General features: G+C 37.2%; 2 protein-coding genes across 2 annotated transcripts; both read left to right on the top strand.

Moving 5' to 3' along the window:
* Nucleotides 1-3,963: 3,963 nt before the first annotated feature.
* LOC108165825 (uncharacterized) lies at nucleotides 3,964-13,216 on the top strand. Its single transcript, XM_081602964.1, has 3 exons — nucleotides 3,964-4,215; nucleotides 5,628-5,810; nucleotides 11,010-13,216. Exons 1-3 carry the CDS (start codon nucleotides 4,086-4,088, stop codon nucleotides 12,239-12,241), a joined length of 1,545 nt encoding a protein of 514 aa, XP_081459090.1. The 5' UTR covers nucleotides 3,964-4,085; the 3' UTR covers nucleotides 12,242-13,216.
* A 2,415-nt stretch (nucleotides 13,217-15,631) lies between these two features.
* LOC103458243 (uncharacterized) lies at nucleotides 15,632-19,867 on the top strand. The gene is made up of 2 exons (XM_081602969.1): nucleotides 15,632-15,889; nucleotides 18,054-19,867. The coding sequence occupies exons 1-2, from the start codon at nucleotides 15,802-15,804 to the stop codon at nucleotides 19,268-19,270; spliced, it is 1,305 nt and encodes a 434-aa protein (XP_081459095.1). The 5' UTR covers nucleotides 15,632-15,801; the 3' UTR covers nucleotides 19,271-19,867.
* The last annotated feature ends 1,658 nt before the right edge of the window (nucleotides 19,868-21,525 follow it).

Genomic DNA, 21,525 nt, shown 5'->3' with positions numbered 1-21,525 from the left:
CCATATTGCCCAAAAATGCATCCCTGTGCCAACTTTGAGAAATAAAGAGTTAAGAATGAAATAACTATTTCTACATAATGAGAGTAGCTCCAAGAACTGCTGTTATAAGTTTTAAATCAATTGGATAATATTTGAGGGGAATAGAGAGGGGTGCATATTTTGGCAGGCTGGAAATTTGCCCAAAAACGCACCCCTGTGCTAATTTGAAGAATTAAAGAGTTAAGAATGAAATAACTATTTCTACATAATGAGAGTAGCTCCAAGAAATGCTGGTATAAGTTTTAAATCAATAGGATAATATTTGAAGGGAATAGAGAGGGGTGCATATTTTGGCAGGCTGGAGATATTGCCCAAAAATGCATCCCTGTGCTAACTTTGAGAAATAAAGAGTTAAGAATGAAATAACTATTTCTACATAATGAGAGTAGCTCCAAGAAATGCTGGTATAAGTTTTAAATCAATAGGATAATATTTGAAGGGAATAGAGAGGGGTGCATATTTTGGCAGGCTGGAAATCCATATTGCCCAAAAATGCATCCCTGTGCCAACTTTGAGAAATAAAGAGATAAAAGTAAAATAACTATTTCTACATAATGAGAGTAGCTCCAAGAACTGCTGTTATAAGTTTTAAATCAATTGGATAATATTTGAGGGGAATAGATATGGGATGCATATTTTGGCAGGCTGGAAATCCATATTGTCCAAAAATGCATCCCTGTGCTAATTTAAAGAATTCAAGAGTTAATAGTGAAATATTTTTTTCTACATAATCTGAGTAGTTCCAAGAACTGCTGGTACATGTTTTATATCGATAGGATAATATTTGTGGGGAATAAAGAAGGGATGCATATTGTGGCAGGCTCAAAATCTATATTGCCAAAACATGCATCCCTGTGCTAATTAGGGGAAATAAAGAGTTGAAATGATTTAATCTCTTCTACGTAATTACACTTGTTCTCTGAGCTAATGCTATAAGTTTCATATCAACAAGACGGATGCCAATATTTTCAGGCTCATAAATTAAGTTGCATTTCCTCCTACATTAACAGACTAGAAGTGAAGCATGATATAAAATGTTCTACATAATGGGTCTCTGTTGTAATGCTTTTGAGCTATTATGATATCAAAAGACAAAGCAGAGAATTTCAAACCATTTGCGGAGAACGTTTACAACAGACACGGACTGAAAAAAAGTTCGACTCATATGTGTCAATAAAAGTGTAAAAACCGTATTTATTTCAAATAATTTGCGAAATAAAACCCACCGTATTAGGGATTACATGGTTAGGAAACGTGATAATGTTACAAATATCTTAAAAATTTCCTCTTCGGTCATATTTTTATCCGTTTCCTCGTCAATATGCGAGAGCTTAGAGCGATGCGCGCTCCCGCGACAGGGGATGCAAATTTGGGCAGGGGGGCTTTTCTGGGCATAACACCTGTTAGTGATGTGCGGATTGATACTGAAATATCGATTATTCCGATACCAGAACTTAATTCTTTAAAATCTATTGTCAGATCCAAGGATCAATACTTTCAACACTTTAGTAATTTGAGATAATGTAGATTAACTAGAGTACGTTAGAAAGTAACTAAATTATTGAGATCTTGCCTAAATGAAACGTTGTTAATGGGAACTACTTTTTCTTCCGCTTGGTATGTAATGTGTAAGGACGTAATGCCCATGCGCAGCGTGCTGCTGACGCTCACTCACACAGAAATGAACATGTTGACAGATTATAAAAAAAGTGACATGGAGCTATTTCAGCTGTTTTATAGTAGTTTTAATAATTAAACAAGGATGTATTTAGTAGGGTTATTACTTTACTAATTTTCTTTTTTTTAGTTTGCAACTCGATTTTCACATGTTTTGTATATTTCAGCTGAATTAAAATAGTTTATAGTAAACGAGATTGTTCTCAATGTACTTCTGAGTTTAAAATGAGTGCATCAGAGTACATTGTGTTCTTTTTATGAAGCCAAGATATGGATTACATTTATTTTTTATTTAATTAAGAAACACATTAACTGTCTTTGCACAAAGTATGGGATCTGTATTGCCAATACCACCTTAAATTTTACTCGGTATTGGATCGGAAAGAAAATCTGTTGGATCGAACATTAATACTATCTCACTGCCATTTTGGGCGCTTTCCCATTTGGATTGTATGATGTCATAATTAAATCAAACAAGGACTACTTGTTATTGTTAGTTTGAACAATAAAATATTGTTCAAACTAATATTAATAACTTATAAAGTAAGAATTTGAAATATAAACCAAAAGTTAAAATATTTATCATGACATTGAGCTAATCAATATTGTTGATTCTAATCTCATTGTGTGGAATACCAGCCATTTCAAATCACACATCAATAGAAATTTCATGACATGTCAGTAAGAGGTCCCACATCTTGCATCAAGAAGATCAGATTAAGAAGGTCCATAGCAGATGGAAACATGCCAAGAATGATCTTGATATATAAACTGATATTGTCTCTGAAATTGTTGTGTTAAATGTCAACCGTTTAAATATTAAATTATAATTTCCAGTACACTCTGCCAATTTATACAAGAGTATAAGTTCATGGGGGGTTTTATTTTTCATTGTCAATAACACAAAGGATTCCATTTGGACATAGTCTGTTTTAATTATCTGAATACATTTCATTAAGTATGTGATTTCGCTTTATGTGCTTGAAATAAGAAATTTTTACTTATATAAAATAAGTTCTAGACTTGAAGTTTGATTGGTAAATATTGATATTCTAGATTCTAGCACATATTTACTCATAATAAGTAATATTTTCTTAATATTAAGCTTTTATATCTTACTGAGATAATTAAGTACAAAAACACTTAAAATAAGAAAAATATTCTAACATAAATCCCTCTTGGTGAGAAAAATTATCTTGACAGAAAGAAAACAAGAAAAATCTCCTTAATTTAAGATATTTAATCTTACTAAGATTTCAGTTTTTGCAGTGTGACCTTGAGGTTCTGCTTTTACACACGACATCATGGACCCGGCAGAAGGCAACGAGCAGGAAGTTTTAACATTTATTTCTCACAACAACACCCAGAAATGTTTTCCACCACAGGCATCCAGTCATCATCATTTCTGATTATGTCACATACATAGCGCATCCACAACGTCTTAAAATTGTAAATCTTATTTTTTTTTTTGCCCTTTTCTGTACTCTTTAAAATACAAAATTTCTCTGTTTCTCTGTTTAATTGCTCTGTTATTCTTTTTTCTAGGTTTCTGTAAAGTGCAGTGAAAGGGAATGTTCTGTTGTTGATCCTCACTGTTCTTAGGAAGAAGAAATGTTAGTTTGTCTGCAGTAATACTGTGACATTGTAATAAAGAATGGGGGGTGTGCTGTGGTGCCGCAGGGGTTGAGCACAACCCACAAATGGAGGCCTTAGTCCTCGATGTAGCCGTCGCAGGCTCAATTCTCGGCCTTGGTGACCCTTGCTGCATGTCTTCCTCTTCTCTCATTACCCACCTTCCTGTCAATTAACTATCAAATAAAGGCCACTAGAGCCAAAAAGAATGGAAGGTGGTTGACAAATGACAAAAACAAAGAAACAGGAGAGAAGAGAATTACTTCACCACTTGGAATCGGACACACTGGATTAAAGAGATCGGTATTTTTGATAGGGAAACATCAGACGGTGAAATGTGACTGCGGGCAAGATGAGACAGTGGAACATGTTATTTTGAGGTGTCGGAATTATCTGATTAAGAGAAATAAGCTTATTAGGAACCTTAGTAATATGAAAATGAAATTTGATATTGTTGATTTACAGAAAAAGGATTCGGGAAGCAGAGGATATCAGGCTATATTTGATTCTTTGATGTATTTGATTTTTTGAAAGTGGAAGTTGTATTTACAGAATGTAGCTTTTTCTGTCATGTGGTCCACACTCCTTACCAGTTGGTGGCGGTAATGCTCACCTAATGTTTGCCAACCGCCAGTAAATTTCAAGAAGAAGAAGAAGAAGAGGATGATAATGATGGCGCATGGTTTGCTCCGTTAATTGTTCGAGTGTTTCTGTAAAAAAAAAAATCCATCTTAAATATGCAGTTAACTCCTGAAGAAACGTTCACAGAGTTTAAAGAAATCATCGTTAAGTCGGAGTTAGAGATGGACGATCAGCGCAGACTGCTGGATTTCTCCCGGACTCCCCGGATAATCTTACACCGAATAGGTAGGAAACACCAGCGTTTGGACGAAGGTTAAGGACTTAATATCTGAAGCTTTCTGTTCAAGAATCATTTTAGTAACTGTTCCCCTCCGGTATAAATAAAGACAGACATCACAATTATGCTGTAAATATGGCTCATGTATGTAGAGAGAAAATAGAGCCAGTAATTTTAGTTGTAACTATTTTATGGCTATCCGTCCTTTATTAATAGAGTTACATTACAAAACGGGAAAAATCCAGTTGAATAGAGTTTCACCTTTCAGTACGACAACGATCCTAAAAATAAAGGCTGCAATGGGATAGTTTTAAACAAAGCAAGTCAAATCTGGCCCGCTGTAGCTTTTTGTGTGGCCCTCTAGTTGAACCCTTGAATCCAGATGCCATCACACATAAAGCAGATAAATACATGTAACCTTTTCTCTGTAGTTACAAAAGCCACTGGCTGTGGCCCCAATAACTTATAATGAATTCAATTGAACGACTCCATTTAAATTACGATCACTGCTGGACATAGAAAGCAGATCTCCTCATTCACATAAAGACGCACATGGAGAAGAGGAAAAAGGTGAAGCAGGAGGCAATGACAAAAGGAGGGCTTCTATAAGAAAAAGACAAATATCTACTTGACAAAAACGCATGTTTAGGGGAAATGGAAAAATAAATATATACATTTCTTGACGGAAACTTATGTATAAGGACAAGGAAAAAATAGATATTATCTTTTTATTTCTTACTATATCAGTCTTTGTCCTCCATACACAGCACATGTTGAGTAATCCAGGCAAGTACACTTCGCTGCAGCAAACAGAAAGGGGCAGCAACGGACCACTCAGTCTCATACGTTATTTGGAAATGGGACCATTGCACTCCGGAAGTGAAGGGGGCGCTATTTCCTATCACTACTTTTCATTGTTTCCTCTCCTACTCTGGTCAAAACCCACAGGTCCAACCCAGTGCATGCTGGTCCGATACCAGTCCCTACATTTACTGAAAATGGACCCACAGTGCTTCCTGTCTAATGTAGAAAAGTAAATAACAAAGGAACAAAAAAATAAACAATTATTAACCTACAAATAAAATTAGATTATAAACAATCTAATTTGAATACAAATAAAAGTAATGAAAATAAATGATGGCTCCAAATTAAGTTGCATCTTGAAATAATAAAATTTACTGGTAAATATTAACAACAATAGTGACTATTATTAATTTATAATATTTTTTTTAATATCCGTTCATTTGAGATTTCTCCAAATGTCAATTGGATTTGTTCGACTGATCTGTCTGTTTACGCTCTTGAATTTTTAGGTGTGGGGTTTTTTCTTTTTTTCGTTTCTGTCGTAAACGATAAACGATTTCTCACATTTACTTCAGTAAAGTTAACCGTTTCTCTTTTCGTCTGTTTTCTTGCCCAGATTGCCTGCAGTGTAATGTTTATAACCAGGAGAGGAGATCCACTCTGGACCAGGAGGAGTTGGAACCTCTGCAAGTGAAACAAGAACAGGAAGAACCAGAAGATCATCAGATAAAAGAAGAACAGGAGGATCTAAAACACCAGCAGATAAAAGTGGAAGAGAAAGAAGTTGACTGCAGTCATGGTAAAGAACAGATTGAATTAAAACAGGAGGCTGATACCTGCATAGTAGTTCCTGTTTATGAGGAAACAAACCAAACTGAATCACAAGGGTGTAACTTTGTGTTGCAAGTTGGTGGGGATGAGAAAGAACTGAGGGGGAAGGGGTGGGGAAGGGGTTTGTGGCTGACTGATGCACACAGTTACTGGAAGGTCTTGTCTTTTTTTACTGCTAAGAATAATGATAAAATTAGGATACACATCCTGATCAGGCCTGTCAGACTAATAGTAACTTTCAAAAATAACCTTTTAGCAGCTATTAAACATACTGCGAAATATAAACATGTTAAAAAGGAAGTAATCTCATTAATCTATATAATATCTTTCACTTAGTGATGGAATTACAAATGAACTTTTCAATCATATTCTAATTCACTGAATGAGTGTGTATTTGCTGAATATATTTGCTTTAATATAGCAAATAATAAAGAGGCGGAAAAATGTATTTAGGTCTGGTTGGGGCAGTTTGTGAGTCAAGTGACCATCAATATTGATGGATTCTATAAAATGTGGCTTAAAGCTGAGATGCTGATGTTTGAATATGTAAAGATATATATTCTCTCTGCTTGTAAATCTACACATAGTTTGGTTTCCTTCAGTTCTGTAAAGATACAAGAGAGAACAACGTGAATTTCTCTTTTATATTGGCCAATAATTTAATTATGATGCAATTTGTCCAGTGGAAAAATGTAGAAAAAAGGGTGTTTATATGTAAAGTCCGTTGCAGATTTATGTTTTTGTTTCCCCTATGTTAAAATTACCCATCAGATACCGTTTCCGCCATGTTAAAGGGGGGGACCAGTATCTGATGGGAGATTTATGGCCATCATATACCGTTCCCCCACTTTAAAACGGGGGACAGTATCTGATGGGAGATTTATGGCCATCAGATACCGTTCCCCCACTTTAAAACAGGGGGAGCATTATCTGATGGGTGAAATATGGTCATCAGATTCCGTTCCCCCACTTTAAAACAGGGGAAACGGTATCTGATGGGTGAAATATGGCCATCAGATACCGTTCCCCACTGTAAAACAGAGGAATCTGTATCAGATGAGTGAAATATGGACATCACATACCGGTCCCCCCTTTACCACAGGGGGAACGGTATCTGATGGGTAATATTGAGCATTAAAATGCATTGCCCTATTTTTCATTCATATCTATCTATCTATCTATCTATCTATCTATCTATCTATCTATCTATCTATCTATCTATCTATCTATCTATCTATCTATCTATCTATCTATCTATCTATCACATATACACACATATATACATACACACACACACACACACACACATATATATATACATAGAGAGAGAGAGACATTGTCTCCCGCTGCTCCTCCGCCGCCGTCTCCAGAGTCTGCGGCTGTTCCTCTGCCTCCCTGTGTTCTGTCCTGCCTCCACTTCCCTGTGCTAACCCCCGTGCTCCCGCAGCAGGAGACTGGGCTTTTTGGGCTCAGTCTCCTGCTGGGGGACTTTGCCCCCTGCATCAGTGCCGCCCGCCGGACTCGCCTCCAGGGTCCACCTCTTCCTACTGGATCATTTCAGTGGAGATTTCAGACTGTGGCAGGAAGCCGGAGTGCCCGGAGAGAAACCTGCAAACAGGAAACCTGTCAAATCTTTTTACCTTTTGTCCTCTGGTGTCTGATCATTTCTTTTCATAAATGTAAATGAAACCGTTGTTGGACATGTCTTCACTGCAGTCGCTGTCTGTAGTGAAGACATGCTCGTTGTCTGCCTTCACGGTTCGTTCTCCTTTCATTACATAACAGTAGAAGTCTGTCAGCTTTGGATCCCCACAGGTGACTGAGGACAGGTGGTACGTCTCCGTCCTACATTCTGCAGGGACATCGATGGTCTGAGTAGCTTTGGTTTGGTGCTTCCTGGTCAACCTATGCAGAAAAAACATCAGGACCTTGTTATCGGTCAGGCAGTGTTTTTTCTGCCAGGGTGACCCGCAGTCTGAACAACGGCATTTGCACGCCAAATCCAAACAGTATTCAAGCAGTATAGATATACTGGTTGAAAATAATACCGGTGGAAGGGCAATCAGGGCGCCGTTGTTCAGGAGCCTGAGGGAAGTGGCTCCACAGTTAGAACAAGAGTCGTTGTCATACAACTCTCTGTCTGTGTTACCGCCAAACGAATCCAGCCAGACCAGCACAGACTCCAGCAAACTTTTGATGTCATAGTCCTTTCCCACGCCTGATGGCAGCTTCTTCTCGCTCAGCTCCATCAGAACTGGGGAAAGGTCTTGTTGACTAAAATGCTTGCCGAGCTGACGGACAGCTGAGAGTATGAGACTCCCACAGCAGGGGATGGACGATGCCTCCAGAAAAACCCTTTCCCGAGTGAGACACCGCTTGGTGACGCTCAGGTTTAGGATGCTCTGGAAGGCAGCGTTCACCCAGCTGTTCTGGAGCTCATTGGAGAACTTGAAGAAGTTCTCCGCTTGTCCTTGTCTTGCAGATGTCCTCCCTACATCTAGCAGATCCGAGCCAACGCTCTCTACTGAGTTAACTTCAGGAGAACAGGAAACCTTGACAGCAGTGGAAATCTTTACATGTAGAGGTGGTTTTCTGGACAAATGAGCAAATCTGTTGTCTTCTGAAATACAAAGTTCCCCGTCCGGGTTACTTTGTATTTCAAAGGCGCCTGTGAAATTGCCCTTTAGAGGACTCTTCTGTAAGGAAAGGGATGGGACCAGCGAAACCAAAGCTTTGGCTGTCACTTCACCCACAGCTTTGCCTGCGAAATCAGCCGCAGACAAATCTTCCCCAGCCGGTTTAGATTTTTCTGCGACTGTATTCTCACCCTCACGGTGTACCATCGTCTCCGAACAAACCTCCCCAGCTGGGTAGGTTTGTCCAGTGACAGTACTCTCATCCTCTGTACTGTCTCGTACAGAGGATGAGAGGGAGTCCAAGGTCCCAACATCCAACGCCTTTTCAGAACAAACCTCCCCATCCGGGTCAGTTTGTTTTTTGGCACTGGATGGAAATCCTTTCCAAAACAGATCGTCCTCTTCATCCTGATCGTTTTCTTCTTTGCAATCCTTCCCTGGAAAGAAACGATCGCACACTTTCTTCATCCCAGTCGTCACGGCATATCTGATGCCCCAACCAACCGGGAATATCAGGGAACAAGCGCCGTCGCAAAACTAAACATTGTTGCTCTACACAAATCTGAAACTCCAAGAAATGTCTGGATTCTAACTGATGCTTAGAGATTCCAGCATTCAAGCATTAGAACTTCTTTGATCTACTGTGATGTACATAATATAATCTATGACCTCATCAGTGAGTTCACTGTAAACTTCTGGTGCAACGCCTTGCTTCTGATCGTTGCTATGGAAACGATCAGCTCAGCTCTGCATGACTCAAGCTGACATAAATACTTAAATAAAACGTTATACTTTTTATTTATTTAACATGAAGATAATAGATTTGTATATGATTTAATTTTTGCTTTTGTGATTTTCCATACCTGCTGTGGTATAAATGTTCTGAAACCTTTTATCCACTATTATTTTTAATTACTATTAATTTATTAGGATGTATTAATCATTGCACAGTGCTTGGAACAGTCTGTGACTTATATTTATTTTTATTAATTTTTGCAGACAATTTAATGCTGGGACTATTTTACCAAACATAAACAAAAGCAGAAGAACGATCCAGACCTGCACTTATACATAATTTTATTGAGGTCCAGAACCCAGACGGTCTTGGCTTGTGTCATTCAGGAGCCTCGGGGATAAAAATGCTTCATGATTGTATTTTAAAGGCAGATTTCAAGAACGACTTGGGCAAGAGTTTGGGTCAGGTGCTATTCCAGGATGTAGACGTGTGTAGGAATCTCCACGATGTCAGTAACACAGAGTAGCATGCCTTAGTAGGTGTGTGTGTGTGTGTGTGTGTGTGTGTGTGTGTGTGTGTGTGTGTGTGTGTGTGTGTGTGTGTGTGTGTGTGTGTGTGTGTGTGTGTATGTGCAAGTAAAATGCTCTCTCTCTCTCTCTCTCTCTCTCTCTGTGTGTGTGTGTGTGTATATATATATATATATATAATTTATTTATTCATTTTTTGTCATAGTACCCCCAGGAATTTAAAACTACTTTTTTAATTAGTTAAAAATATTGCATAAGGAAAACAAAGTCAATATTTTGGATTGATCATCACAAAGCTCCAATATTATTTCCAATGAATTGGGGGGGGGCAATTCTGAAAAGGTGTCAGGCAGGCAGGGAGGTAGGCACATCAACCTTTTGGATTTGCTGTCCTTGGTTATAAATATCTACAAAATAGAAACTAAGAAACAGATAAAAACAGTATCTTATCTAATCCATGAATAAATTTGATACTGGAAGTAAATAAAGTCACTTTCATACTGTTTTTATTTTATTCAACTAAGAAATGTTAACATATCACAACAGTAAGATCCTTAATATCAGTGTGATTTAAAAGTGAGCAGTGTTTCTGCAGCGGAGCGTATCTAATTATAATATATATAACATATATATGTTATATATATTATAATTAGATATTATAATAATTATTATTATTAATAGTATTAATTTCACGCAAAAATGTGAAGAAAGTGTGACATTTATGTTTTCGCATCCACCTAAATAATGTATAGTTGCGCCACTGTGGGGCAGTACTAGGGGACCACTTCTTTATTATTACTCATAAATATTTGTGGAATACGGAACAAGCATTTAACATCTATATTTTACGGGACTGGTGGCAACTCTAGCGGTAACATTATGCTGCAAGAAGTCTAGTTTAAAATAACATTTCAAGCTCACTTAAGAATATCGTGATGTATATCGTGTCTAGCAAAAATATATTGAGATATTAGACTGTCCTCATATCACACAGCCCTACTTGTAATAATATAATTTAGTGTTAAATATTAATAATAATCCTTACTACAATTAATTTTGTAATAAATAAAATATATATTTTTTAATTCATTCATTTGAGAATTCTCCAAATGTCACCTGGATATGTCGACTAATCTGTCTCTCTGTCTACGCTCTTGAATTATCAAGTGTTTTTATTTTTTGTTCATTTTGTCTTGAACAATGAAGGTTTTCTCCTATTTACTTCAATAAAGTTAACAATTTCTCTTTTCCTCTGTTTTCTTGTTCAGATTTCCTGCAGTGTAACATTTATAACCAGGAGAGGAGATCCACTCTGGACCAGGAAGAGTTAAAACCTCTGCAAGTGAAACAAGAACAGGAAGAGCCAGAAGATCATCAGATAAAAGTGGAAGAAAAAGACGTTTACTGTATTCAGGGTGAAGAACAGATTGAGTTAAAACAGGAAACTGATACCTGCATGGTGGTTCCTGTTGATGAGCAAACAAATCACACTGAATCAGAACCAAACAGGAACCAAGACATCTTTCAGGAAGTTGCTGAAGCTGAGAACCGAAATCAGGAAAGAAGAAAACCTTTCTCATGTGTGACCTGTGGAAAAAGTTTTAATAGAAAACAGCATTTAACTATGCACACGATGATTCACACTGGTGAAAAGCCGTTTACATGTGTGACTTGTGGAAAAAGTTTTAATCGAAAACAGCATTTAACTGTGCACATGAGGATTCACACCGGTGAAAAGCCGTTTTCATGTGTGACCTGTGGAAAAAGATTTTGTCAAAAACAGGATTTAACTCAGCACAAGAGGATTCACACCGGTGAAAAGCCATTTTCATGTGGGAACTGTGGAAAAAGTTTTTGTCAAAAACAGCGTTTAACTAAGCACATGATGATTCACTCTGGTGAAAAGCCGTTTTCATGTGTGAACTGTGGAAAAAGTTTTAGTCACAAACTTGGTTTAACTCAGCACATGAGGATTCACACTGGTGAAAAGCCATTTTCATGTGTGACCTGTGGAAAAAGTTTTAGCCGGAAGCAGCATTTAACTCGGCACATGATGATTCACACTGGTGAAAAGCCATTTTCATGTGTGACTTGTGGAAAAAGTTTTAGTCAAAAACTTATTTTAACTAAGCACATGATGATTCACACTGGTGAAAAGCCGTTTTCATGTGTGACCTGTGGAAAAAGTTTTAGTCAAAAACATGATTTAACTGTGCATATGATGATTCACACTGGTGAAAAGCCGTTTTTATGTGTGAACTGTGGAAAAAGTTTTAGTTACAAACAGAATCTAACTAGTCACTTGAGGATTCACAATGGCAAAAAGCCATTTTTATGTGTGAACTGTGGAAAAAGTTTTAGTCGAAAACAGCATATCACTCGGCACATGATGTTTCACACTGGTGAAAAGCCGTTTTCATGTGTAAACTGTGGAAAAAGTTTTCGTCACAAAGTTAGTTTAACTCACCACATGAGGCGTCACACAGGTGAAAAGCTGTAGTATTTTCCATACATGTCCTATGTTGAGGTTCACTATAAAGTTGATTTGTTTAAAAATAGAATGAAGAACTGGAGGCGTTTCATGTCTATAAAGCTAAAAAAAATTGTATTTGTTAAATGTGATTGTTTGGATCTTCACATTTGGATACGTGATGTGCAACCATGACATATTTTCCTTCAGAGATGATTAGATTTTTTCTGGCATATTGCTGGGTTTCAGTCACGTGACCCGCCAAATTCAGATGGAGGGCCAGAAGGGGATTTTTCCAGTTTAAAACAAAGCGAAGTTGATCCCAACTAGTATGCTAATGCCCTAAATAGGCTGGAACAGCCAGGGTATCTCGAAAAAATATGCATATATTTAGGATATGATCCATATTATCTCGTTAAAAAAAGACTTCTCTTATAATCTTGAGGATTTACCAGGTGATCCACATAACTAACCACTTGGAGCTGCAGATCTCATATTATACGATGAGCCAGGGTTCTGTATTCTCAAAACCCTGGAGAATACAATCAATTATTTTCTAATTGGATCAAGCATTTAGGATCAAAAGCAGGATTAGGTGGCTGTTGACTTTTTTCTGCCGGGTGAGTAGTGAATTTTGCTGTTTTAAGTAATTTTAGTCTATGTTAAGGATATTTTAAAAAGAAATAAAAGTGTAACATTTCATGTAAGAATAAAAGTTTTGAGTTGTCCTTCAGTGTATGTTATGCCTTATACTTGAACCCAGCAGATGGTGGCCGTACACCTGTACTGGTTGTAGTCACTGTGGTTCCTGTAACTGATGGTTTGCCGGTTCGAACTCCCCAACATCCATCTTAGTTGTCGAGTCCTTGAGCAAGGCACCAAACCTACCTAACCTGGTACAAGGGAATGGTTATTGTGAAGTCCAAAACAATGAGAGCTCAGCGACCCCAACCCTGACGGGCACACAGAGACTGCCTCTTAATCCAACAAATTCTGTGGTAATGCGCATGCGCACATCGATATTACGTTTCTTATATATCATATGTGTAGAAGTTTATTTACCCAAAACGTCTCAGAAGTTTAGGGTAAATAAAAAAATGTAAGAAAAATTTTGTTATTTCCACGCAGTGTCCAGAAAGAGGTGTTGTGCTGCAACAAACCATGTTGAAAATCCACAGTGCAAACACACAGAGCATGAACTGGCCCAAAATACAGACTACATACTGATCAGAACCCAAGTCTCAAGGTTCAGTCAGGATCTAGGGAAAATACGTCCCCAGAATCCCAAGCACCCTATACTACCCCAGGAACAATATGGCCACCATGCCAGTAACCACTTGAGTACAATTTTCATGTATCAGAAATTTACTTGAATAGATTTAATCATGGATACTTTTGACTTTTACTCCACTAAATTTTACAGTAAATTTCTGTACTTTCTACTTTACGTTACTTGTTATCAAGGCCGTGCAGAGACCACTAAAGGGGCAGGTGCTCAACAACAAAAAAAGGGCCCATCTAACTGCATTCTAGGACAGAATATTAACAAAGCCTCTCAGCTTTCAGAGTTTAATAAACAACGATAAATTACAAAATTGTGAGATATACAATCAAAGCTAACGAACATCTCCATATAGAGCATAACACTATGCATATGTAAGATATTTTATTAGTAATTTCTTTCTGCAGGTCTATTTTGTTATAGGAAAGTATTTCAATATTCAAACCCGCAATTTAGCAAGATATGTAAATCAGAGCTGGACCACCAGACATATTTTGTCTTTACAGAATTACACTATTAAAATTATAAACAAGGGCACAATGCAACCTTTTAGTGGACTATAATCTATAAAAAGAGCTGCCTGTTTGCTCCACTTGCAGTGGAGATGAAGATGGTCCATTCAGGAAAGCAGAGCTGCATGTGGAACTGCAGAAAAACGAAAAAAACAAAAGCAAATATTGAATTGTTAATGCATGCCACCATGAGAAAAGCCTACTGAGTTTTGCTTAAAAAAACTTTATAAAAAATTTAAATCACACATTTTTGACTCATGAAGTTAACTTTCTTTTTTGCAAAACAAACTTATTTGCGCTTGTCAGAAATCTTTTCATGCTATTTATTCTAAGTTTTTGTTTGTGACTCAAAGTCAAGGTGGAATAACATCCCCACATAAGCTCTCACATGCATCAAACTTCATTTGTATCATCACAGACCAGAGCTCATCACATTCACATCACCAATTAAGTGACATCACCACAATCCCTTCCCCTTTCAACAGGAAATCACCTGTTTTCCCACTGATTTTCTTCCCTTTACTCTTTGGTTCATGCAGATTTCAACCTGTGTTTTAATGAAGTAGAACAACATGATGGTACATCATAGTGTATATCGGTCAAGTGTGGGGACTGCATGGGAGCGCTCACGGTGGCGAGTGAGTGGTGCTGATGGAGCTCACGCAGTCACAATAAGGCCAGAGCGGCACTGAGCTGCGACGGCCTCTAACGCTGCTTGCAGCTTTAATTTTGTTTTATACTTGTTTTAAAAGGCTGTTGAGGACAATTCCAGTTATATTTCTTAATGATTAAGCCTTAGAAATCATTATATTGAGTTAAACATGTGCAACAATGCTGCCTCTTTTGATTTTGTGTTTTCACAGTGTCTATGATAAGAAATTACAAGATTAAATTGTAGCTGTTTGGAACTTCCTGCGTCTGGCTGTTCTAATCCAAGTGGCTGCTATAGAGAGAGCCAGAACAGATGCTGATAGTTGAAGAGGCTTTGTGGCCCATTGTCACTAATTTCATGCACTGACAGAGTTTGACCGGACATGGACTCCCTTCCAGAACAATATCACAAGATTGGACTTGAGGAATTTATTTGTATTATTCCATCCTGTACAGAGAAAGTGTGAGGGGTGGATGTTGTTACACTTATGATCAAAATGTGATATTATGCACTAATTGTAGATTTCCATTAATGGCTGTTCATTCTCAAATATATCTATGCATAAAAATAGGGTTTCTCTTTAAAACAAAATGATATTGCAACGAATGCTGTTATTTGTTTCAAATTATATTAAAAGCTTAACTTTACCTAAGTAAAAGCTGAATGAATAAATATTAATATTCATTATAAACTCATTTTCATACATTGATTGTTCTTTATTTTAGAAAATATGGATGATTATTATTGTCTTCAATAATTTAGTTTTTCTTTTGTCTTAGTTGTATTTTTCTCTTTTCTGCAGCAGCTGTCTTCTGTTAAAGACTACGTTTTTCAAAGAGAAAAACGTAGTCTTTCTCTTTGAAAGACTACGTTCTTTCAAAGTTCTCAAAGTGCCAGCACTTTGAGAACTCTTTAGATGTGATGATCGGGATGAGCCACAAGATGGCGGTAATGCAATGACATGAATGCCGACAGTCATAAAATCACAAAGAAGAAGAGGACGAGTAGGAGGAAGAAGACAAAGAGGACGGCAAGTGGCCTGTTTTGTTGAATGTTCCAGCGATTCTCTACATCTTCAGTCCAGCTTAAATGAGTTTATCTGCGAGCAGTTTACTGCTGCTGGAGAAACATTCAGTTTAAAGAAATGATCGTCAAGTCGGAGGAAGAGATGGATGATCAGCGCAGACTGCTGGATTTCTCCCGGACTCCCCGGATAATCTTACACCGAATAGGTAGGAAACACCAGCGTTTGGATAAAAGTTCATTTCTAAATATCTGAAGTAGTGATGGGTAGATAAGGCGTCATGTATCGTTTCGACACATAGCAAAACTGTGTCGATTCTGTGTTGATACTGTGTCACTCAATAGTGACACCTGCTGCACATAAAACATTCCTACAAGCAACGTAGTGATTTGATGACCTAGTCTACACAATAAGATTTAAGTCTTCGTATTTTATTGATTATCTATTGTATTATGTCATATATTCTGTTAAATTTAAAATATATTTGATATACCGTCAATAAATAATGTGAAATTTTAGTGAATGTGTTTGGAATGAGGATGCTTGTGGACTGTTTTTACCCCACAGATTTATATATATATATATGTATAAAGTGTTTACAACATTTTGAAATTTAGCCTTTTACGCTCTTTTGACAACTTCTGCTGTAGAAAAAAATGAAGTAAACACTACATTTACAGTGAACCTTTGTTTTTCTAAGGGGTTGCGTTTTGAAAATGACCAGTGATAGGCAAAATCCGTGAAGTAGTTATCCGTTAGTTTTTGCAATTATTATACAGCATAATTACATACTCTACATTGAAACCAAAGAACAAAGCCTGTTTTCAGATCAGCGGATGTGCATGTTCATCAATTGGGCATTAATGTGATCCAGAGTCATGTCATTAAAGCATCTCCTCCAACCTGCCCCGCGAGATTCACAGCTGTATCTACGGCAGAGTGATGGATCTCATCAAGCGAGCCTCCGGTCAGGTTTTGCGCTGCCTCTGGCCACAGTGTTTTTCCAGTTGGCATTCAAAGTTTTAGTTTCCATCTCCTGAATGGCCAATATGTATTAAATACCGTAACGGTATTGGCACTCAGGTAGAGAAGAAGCGCGGACACTGTTTTTACCAATCATATGGTCAATCAGGACGCAGAACGCTGTGAAAAAAACTACACAAAAAAATTTGCGAAGCAGCGATACTGTGAAAGGTGAACCGTGTTATAGCGAGGGATCGCTGTATATGAAATAATTTATAAAAAGCAACTGAGTAATTTGTAGAATGGCTGTATGTCTGAGTTTATCTAGGTGTATCTGGTACTTCATTCTCACGCCTGGCCTCATAATGCCTTAACATTGAAAAGGTGGATTTATTTAAATAAGACAGTTTAGTCAAACATATGCGACTTAACCTGCAGAACATAATATGAAAGTAACCTAAGAGTCAATTTCAGCTGAATTTGGATTCAGATAGATGAAACAACAAAAATGAAAACAAATTTATTTTCCAATATAAGATCAAAATGGTACCACTCTGTGGAAACCTTTTCTTTGAAGCTGCTCTATAGTTGATGCTGTAAAAAATCAAGAATTCGTTTGGCAAATGCTTCTGACAGATTTGCGTACTTAGAAACACAGTTTGGCGCGTTAATGTCATTTCGAAACAGTTCCTGTATCGGTCATGTGACTTGCTGAAACCAAACGCGCACCGACACGGGTTTTGGTCTGAGGGCTTGACACATGCGCCGACGCATTGGTGTTGCCGGACCCATCACTAATCTGAAGCTCTCTGTATGAGAATCCTTTTAGTAACTGTTCTTTTCCCGTATATATGTTTCGTTAACTGGAATGAAAGCAGACATCACAATTATGCTATGAGAATGGCTTAAATATGTAGAGGCCAAACCCAGTGCATGCTGGTCCAATACCAGTCCCTATATTTACAGAAAATGGACCCACAGTTCTTCCTGTCTAACTTGGAAAAGTAAATAATATAGGAACAAAAACTAAACTATTAACTTACAAATAAACTCATGTTTGTAAATAAAACCCAAAGATATAAAGTGGACTAAAATTTAATTTTAATATAATTCAAAGTAATAAAATTAATAATAGCTCCAAATAAATATCATGAAATAATACAATTTGCTGTTAAATATTAAAAATAATCTCTACTATTAATTTTGTAATAAATAAAAGATGTTTTTAATATCAGTTTATTTGAGAATTCTCCAAATATCAGCTGGATTTGTCGACTGATCTGTCTCTCTGTCTACGCTCTCTAATTTTCAAGTTTTTTTTTTTCATTTCCATCTTAAACGATGAAGGTTTTCTCATATCTACTTCAGTAAAGTTTACAATTTCTCTTTTTCTCTGTTTTCTTCTCCAGATTCCCTGAAGTGTAAGGTTAATAACCAGAAGAGGAGATCCGCTTTGGACCAGGAGTTAGAGCCTCTGCAAGTAAAAGAAGAACAGGAAGAACCAGAAGTTCATCAGATAAAAGTGGAAGAGAAAGAAGTTTACTGCATTCAGGGTGAAGAACAGATTGATTTAAAACAGGAAACTGATACCTGCATGGTGGTTCCTGTTGATGAGCAAACAAACCAAACTGAATCAGAACCAAACAGGAACCAAGACATCTTCCAGGAAGTTGCTGAAGCTGAGAACCAAAATCAGGAAAAAAGAAAACCTTTCTCATGTGTGACCTGTGGAAAAAGTTTTAATAGAAATCAGCATTTAACTCAGCACATGATGATTCACACTGGTGAAAAGCCATTTTTATGTGTGACTTGTGGAAAAAGTTCTAGTCAAAAACAGGATTTAATTGTGCACATGAGGATTCACACTGGTGAAAAGCCGTTTTTATGTGTGAACTGTGGAAAAAGATTTAGTCACAAAGTTAGTTTAACTCGGCACATGATGATTCACACTGGTGAAAAGCTGTTTTCATGTGTGACCTGTGGAAAAAATTTTAGTCGAAAACTTAGTTTAACTCGGCACATGATGATTCACACTGGTGAAAAGCCGTTTTCATGTGTGACCTGTGGAAAAAATTTTAGTCGAAAACTTTGTTTAACTCGGCACATGATGATTCACACTGGTGAAAAGCTGTTTTCATGTGTGACTTGTGGAAAAAATTTTAGTCGAAAACTTAGTTTAACTCGGCACATGATGATTCACACTGGTGAAAAGCCGTTTTCATGTGGGAACTGTGAAAAAAGTTTTAGTCAAAAGCAGGATTTAACTAAACACATTAGAATTCACACTGGTGAAAAGCCATTTTCATGTGTGACCTGTGGAAAATGTTTTAGTGAAAAACAGAATTTAACTAAGCACAGGATGATTCACACTGACGAAAAGCCGTTTTCATGTAGGAACTGTGGAAAAAGTTTTAGTCAAAAACAGAACTTAACTAAGCACATGATGATTCACACTGGTGAAAAGCCGTTTTCATGTGTGACCTGTGGAAAATGTTTTAGTGAAAAACAGAATTTAACTCGGCACATGATGATTCACACTGATGAAAAGCCGTTTTCATGTAGGAACTGTGGAAAAAGTTTTCGTCACAAAGTTAGTCTAACTCACCACTTTAGGCATCACAGGTGAAAAGCTGTAGAGATATTTTCCATACATGTCCTATATTGAGATTCACTATAGAATTGATTTGTTTAAAAACCAGAAAGAGAGACTGGATGCGTTTCATGTCTATAAAGCTGAAAATTGTTGTATTTGTTAAATGTGATCATGTGGATCTTCACATTTGGATTCTTAGAGATGTGCAACCATGACACATTTTCCTTCAGAGATGCTTTGTTGTTGTTTTTTCTGGCATATTATGTATCAAAAAACAATAATGATGAACTGTATGTTGTTGTATGAACATCCAGTTTGTGTCAAACTGTATGTTGTGTGTGTTCAACGTGAAGAGCAGAGGGCTCAGTACACAGCCCTGAGGAGAGCCAGTACTGATGCTGATGGATGAAGAGGTTTTGTGGCCCACTGACTATTTCATGCATTAACAGAGTTCGAGCGGACATGGACTCACTTCCAGAACATTCTCACAAGATTGGACTTGAGGGATTGATTTGTATTATTCTGTACAACAGGGAGAGTTAATTGGGGGGTTTTAATTTTTGTTTTTCGTCAAAAATAGAATGTATAGAATGGTTGAGTGTTTTCAATAAATCTATCCAAAAAAGTGTTTGTGATAGGTTTCTCTTTAAAGTAAAATAAGACTGAAACTGTCTTCAGGTAAACGAAGGAAGGACTTCTTTAAAATTATATTAAGCAATTAATTAAAATCTTTTCAAATTAAATAAAATGCATTTGTACTTTTAAAAAAATGCAAGATTTGTTACAAACTAATTCTCATGCATTGATTGCACAAAGTACTTGTGATTGTTTTCAATTATTTGCTTTTTTTTGTAGTTTTAAGCCCCGTTTACAAGACAATGATCCAACGAAAATTGAATTTTTGTTTCGTTTCTATTAACACGTTTACCTGAAGACATTCTAATTACAATCTTTGTTTACACAGTAACGGTACATATCGAAAAGGTGTAATGCCCCTGCTATGCCACTAGTTGGTGCTAGGCTTGGACAAACGAAAGTTGTCCCTCCATTCTTCATCATTGACCACATTGTTAATGTGGTGGGATGGTGTTCCACCCTCCCCAACTCTGCGCACCAGATGCAGCCAGAAGCGCACCGTTGATTGGTGTGTGTGTCTTCCCAGGTGAAAAATTAGTGTACTAAGTATGTTAAATTTTAACATACGTAAGCATGCGTATGGGACTAATCATGAGTATATTTCAAGTATACTTTGGATTAGAATACTTAAAGTGTGACTTTTTGAAATACTAATTTTGTGCTTAGTGTACTTGAGTAGTATTTAAAGTAGTAGTTAAGCACTACTTAAAGTGTACTAAGTATACTTCAACGTAGTTTTTTGGACAAACTTACGTAGTACTTAGTGTACTTTAAGTGTACTTATTTTTATGTACCAACATGCTTGATTAGAATATTTTGAGTACTATTTTAGTGATTGAATTAGATTTAACATATACTTAGAATGTATTTTAAGTATGTTAACACCGTAAGTAAAACAATGACTGGAGTGGCAGCCTACAATATAAAGTACTATATATTGGGGGACTAGTTCTTTTTTAATACACATACACATTTGTAGAATACGGAACAAATCGCGTCCCGTATCGGTTCAATACTGCTCGCCACATTTAACAGTCAATTACGTAACTGTTCAGTATTTTACGGGATGGGTGGCAACCATAGTAAAGGTTATGGTGGTCAGAGCTGCTGCTGACCGACTCGCCTGTTGTTAAGTGTGGTAAAAATTAAATATGTGATGTTGGTAACTTTTCCCTTAATTCATTAAATGTCAGTGAAACGAAGGCAAACAGTAGTCTGTAGCTTAGCTAACTATGCTAAGTGGCTGAAAGTCTCACAGTCTACTCACCTCGCTTGGACAAAAGCTAGGTTACAACTTGACACTCTTGTCTTGTTATCTTTTTTCTTTTTAAAAACCTGACTAGTTTATCTTAGCAACTGCCACAGTGGTTCAGTTCTTCTACGGACTGAACACTGTTATGTGAACTAAACTTATTACCCAGGTCGGGGGTAGGGTAAAGCGAGGGGCGGGGTGGGGGGGCTGCGGCGGCAGTGTGTATTACCCAGAAAGCAGTTGGGCACAATCTCGCCTACTATATAAAGTACTCGGGCACCACATCTTTATTGTTGCATGTGGAATACGGAACAAATCACGTCACTTGTCAGTTCAACACGGGATGCTATATTTAACAGTCAATTACGGGACGGTTCCGTATTTTACGGGACAGGTGGCA

The sequence above is a fragment of the Poecilia reticulata genome, chromosome 22 (assembly GCF_904066995.2).
Source record: "Poecilia reticulata chromosome 22, P_reticulata-male-v2, whole genome shotgun sequence".
In the NCBI taxonomy this organism is placed as follows: domain Eukaryota; kingdom Metazoa; phylum Chordata; class Actinopteri; order Cyprinodontiformes; family Poeciliidae; genus Poecilia; species Poecilia reticulata.
Note: the sequence above shows the minus strand (reverse complement) of the source record. Positions and strands in the feature narration are given on the sequence as shown.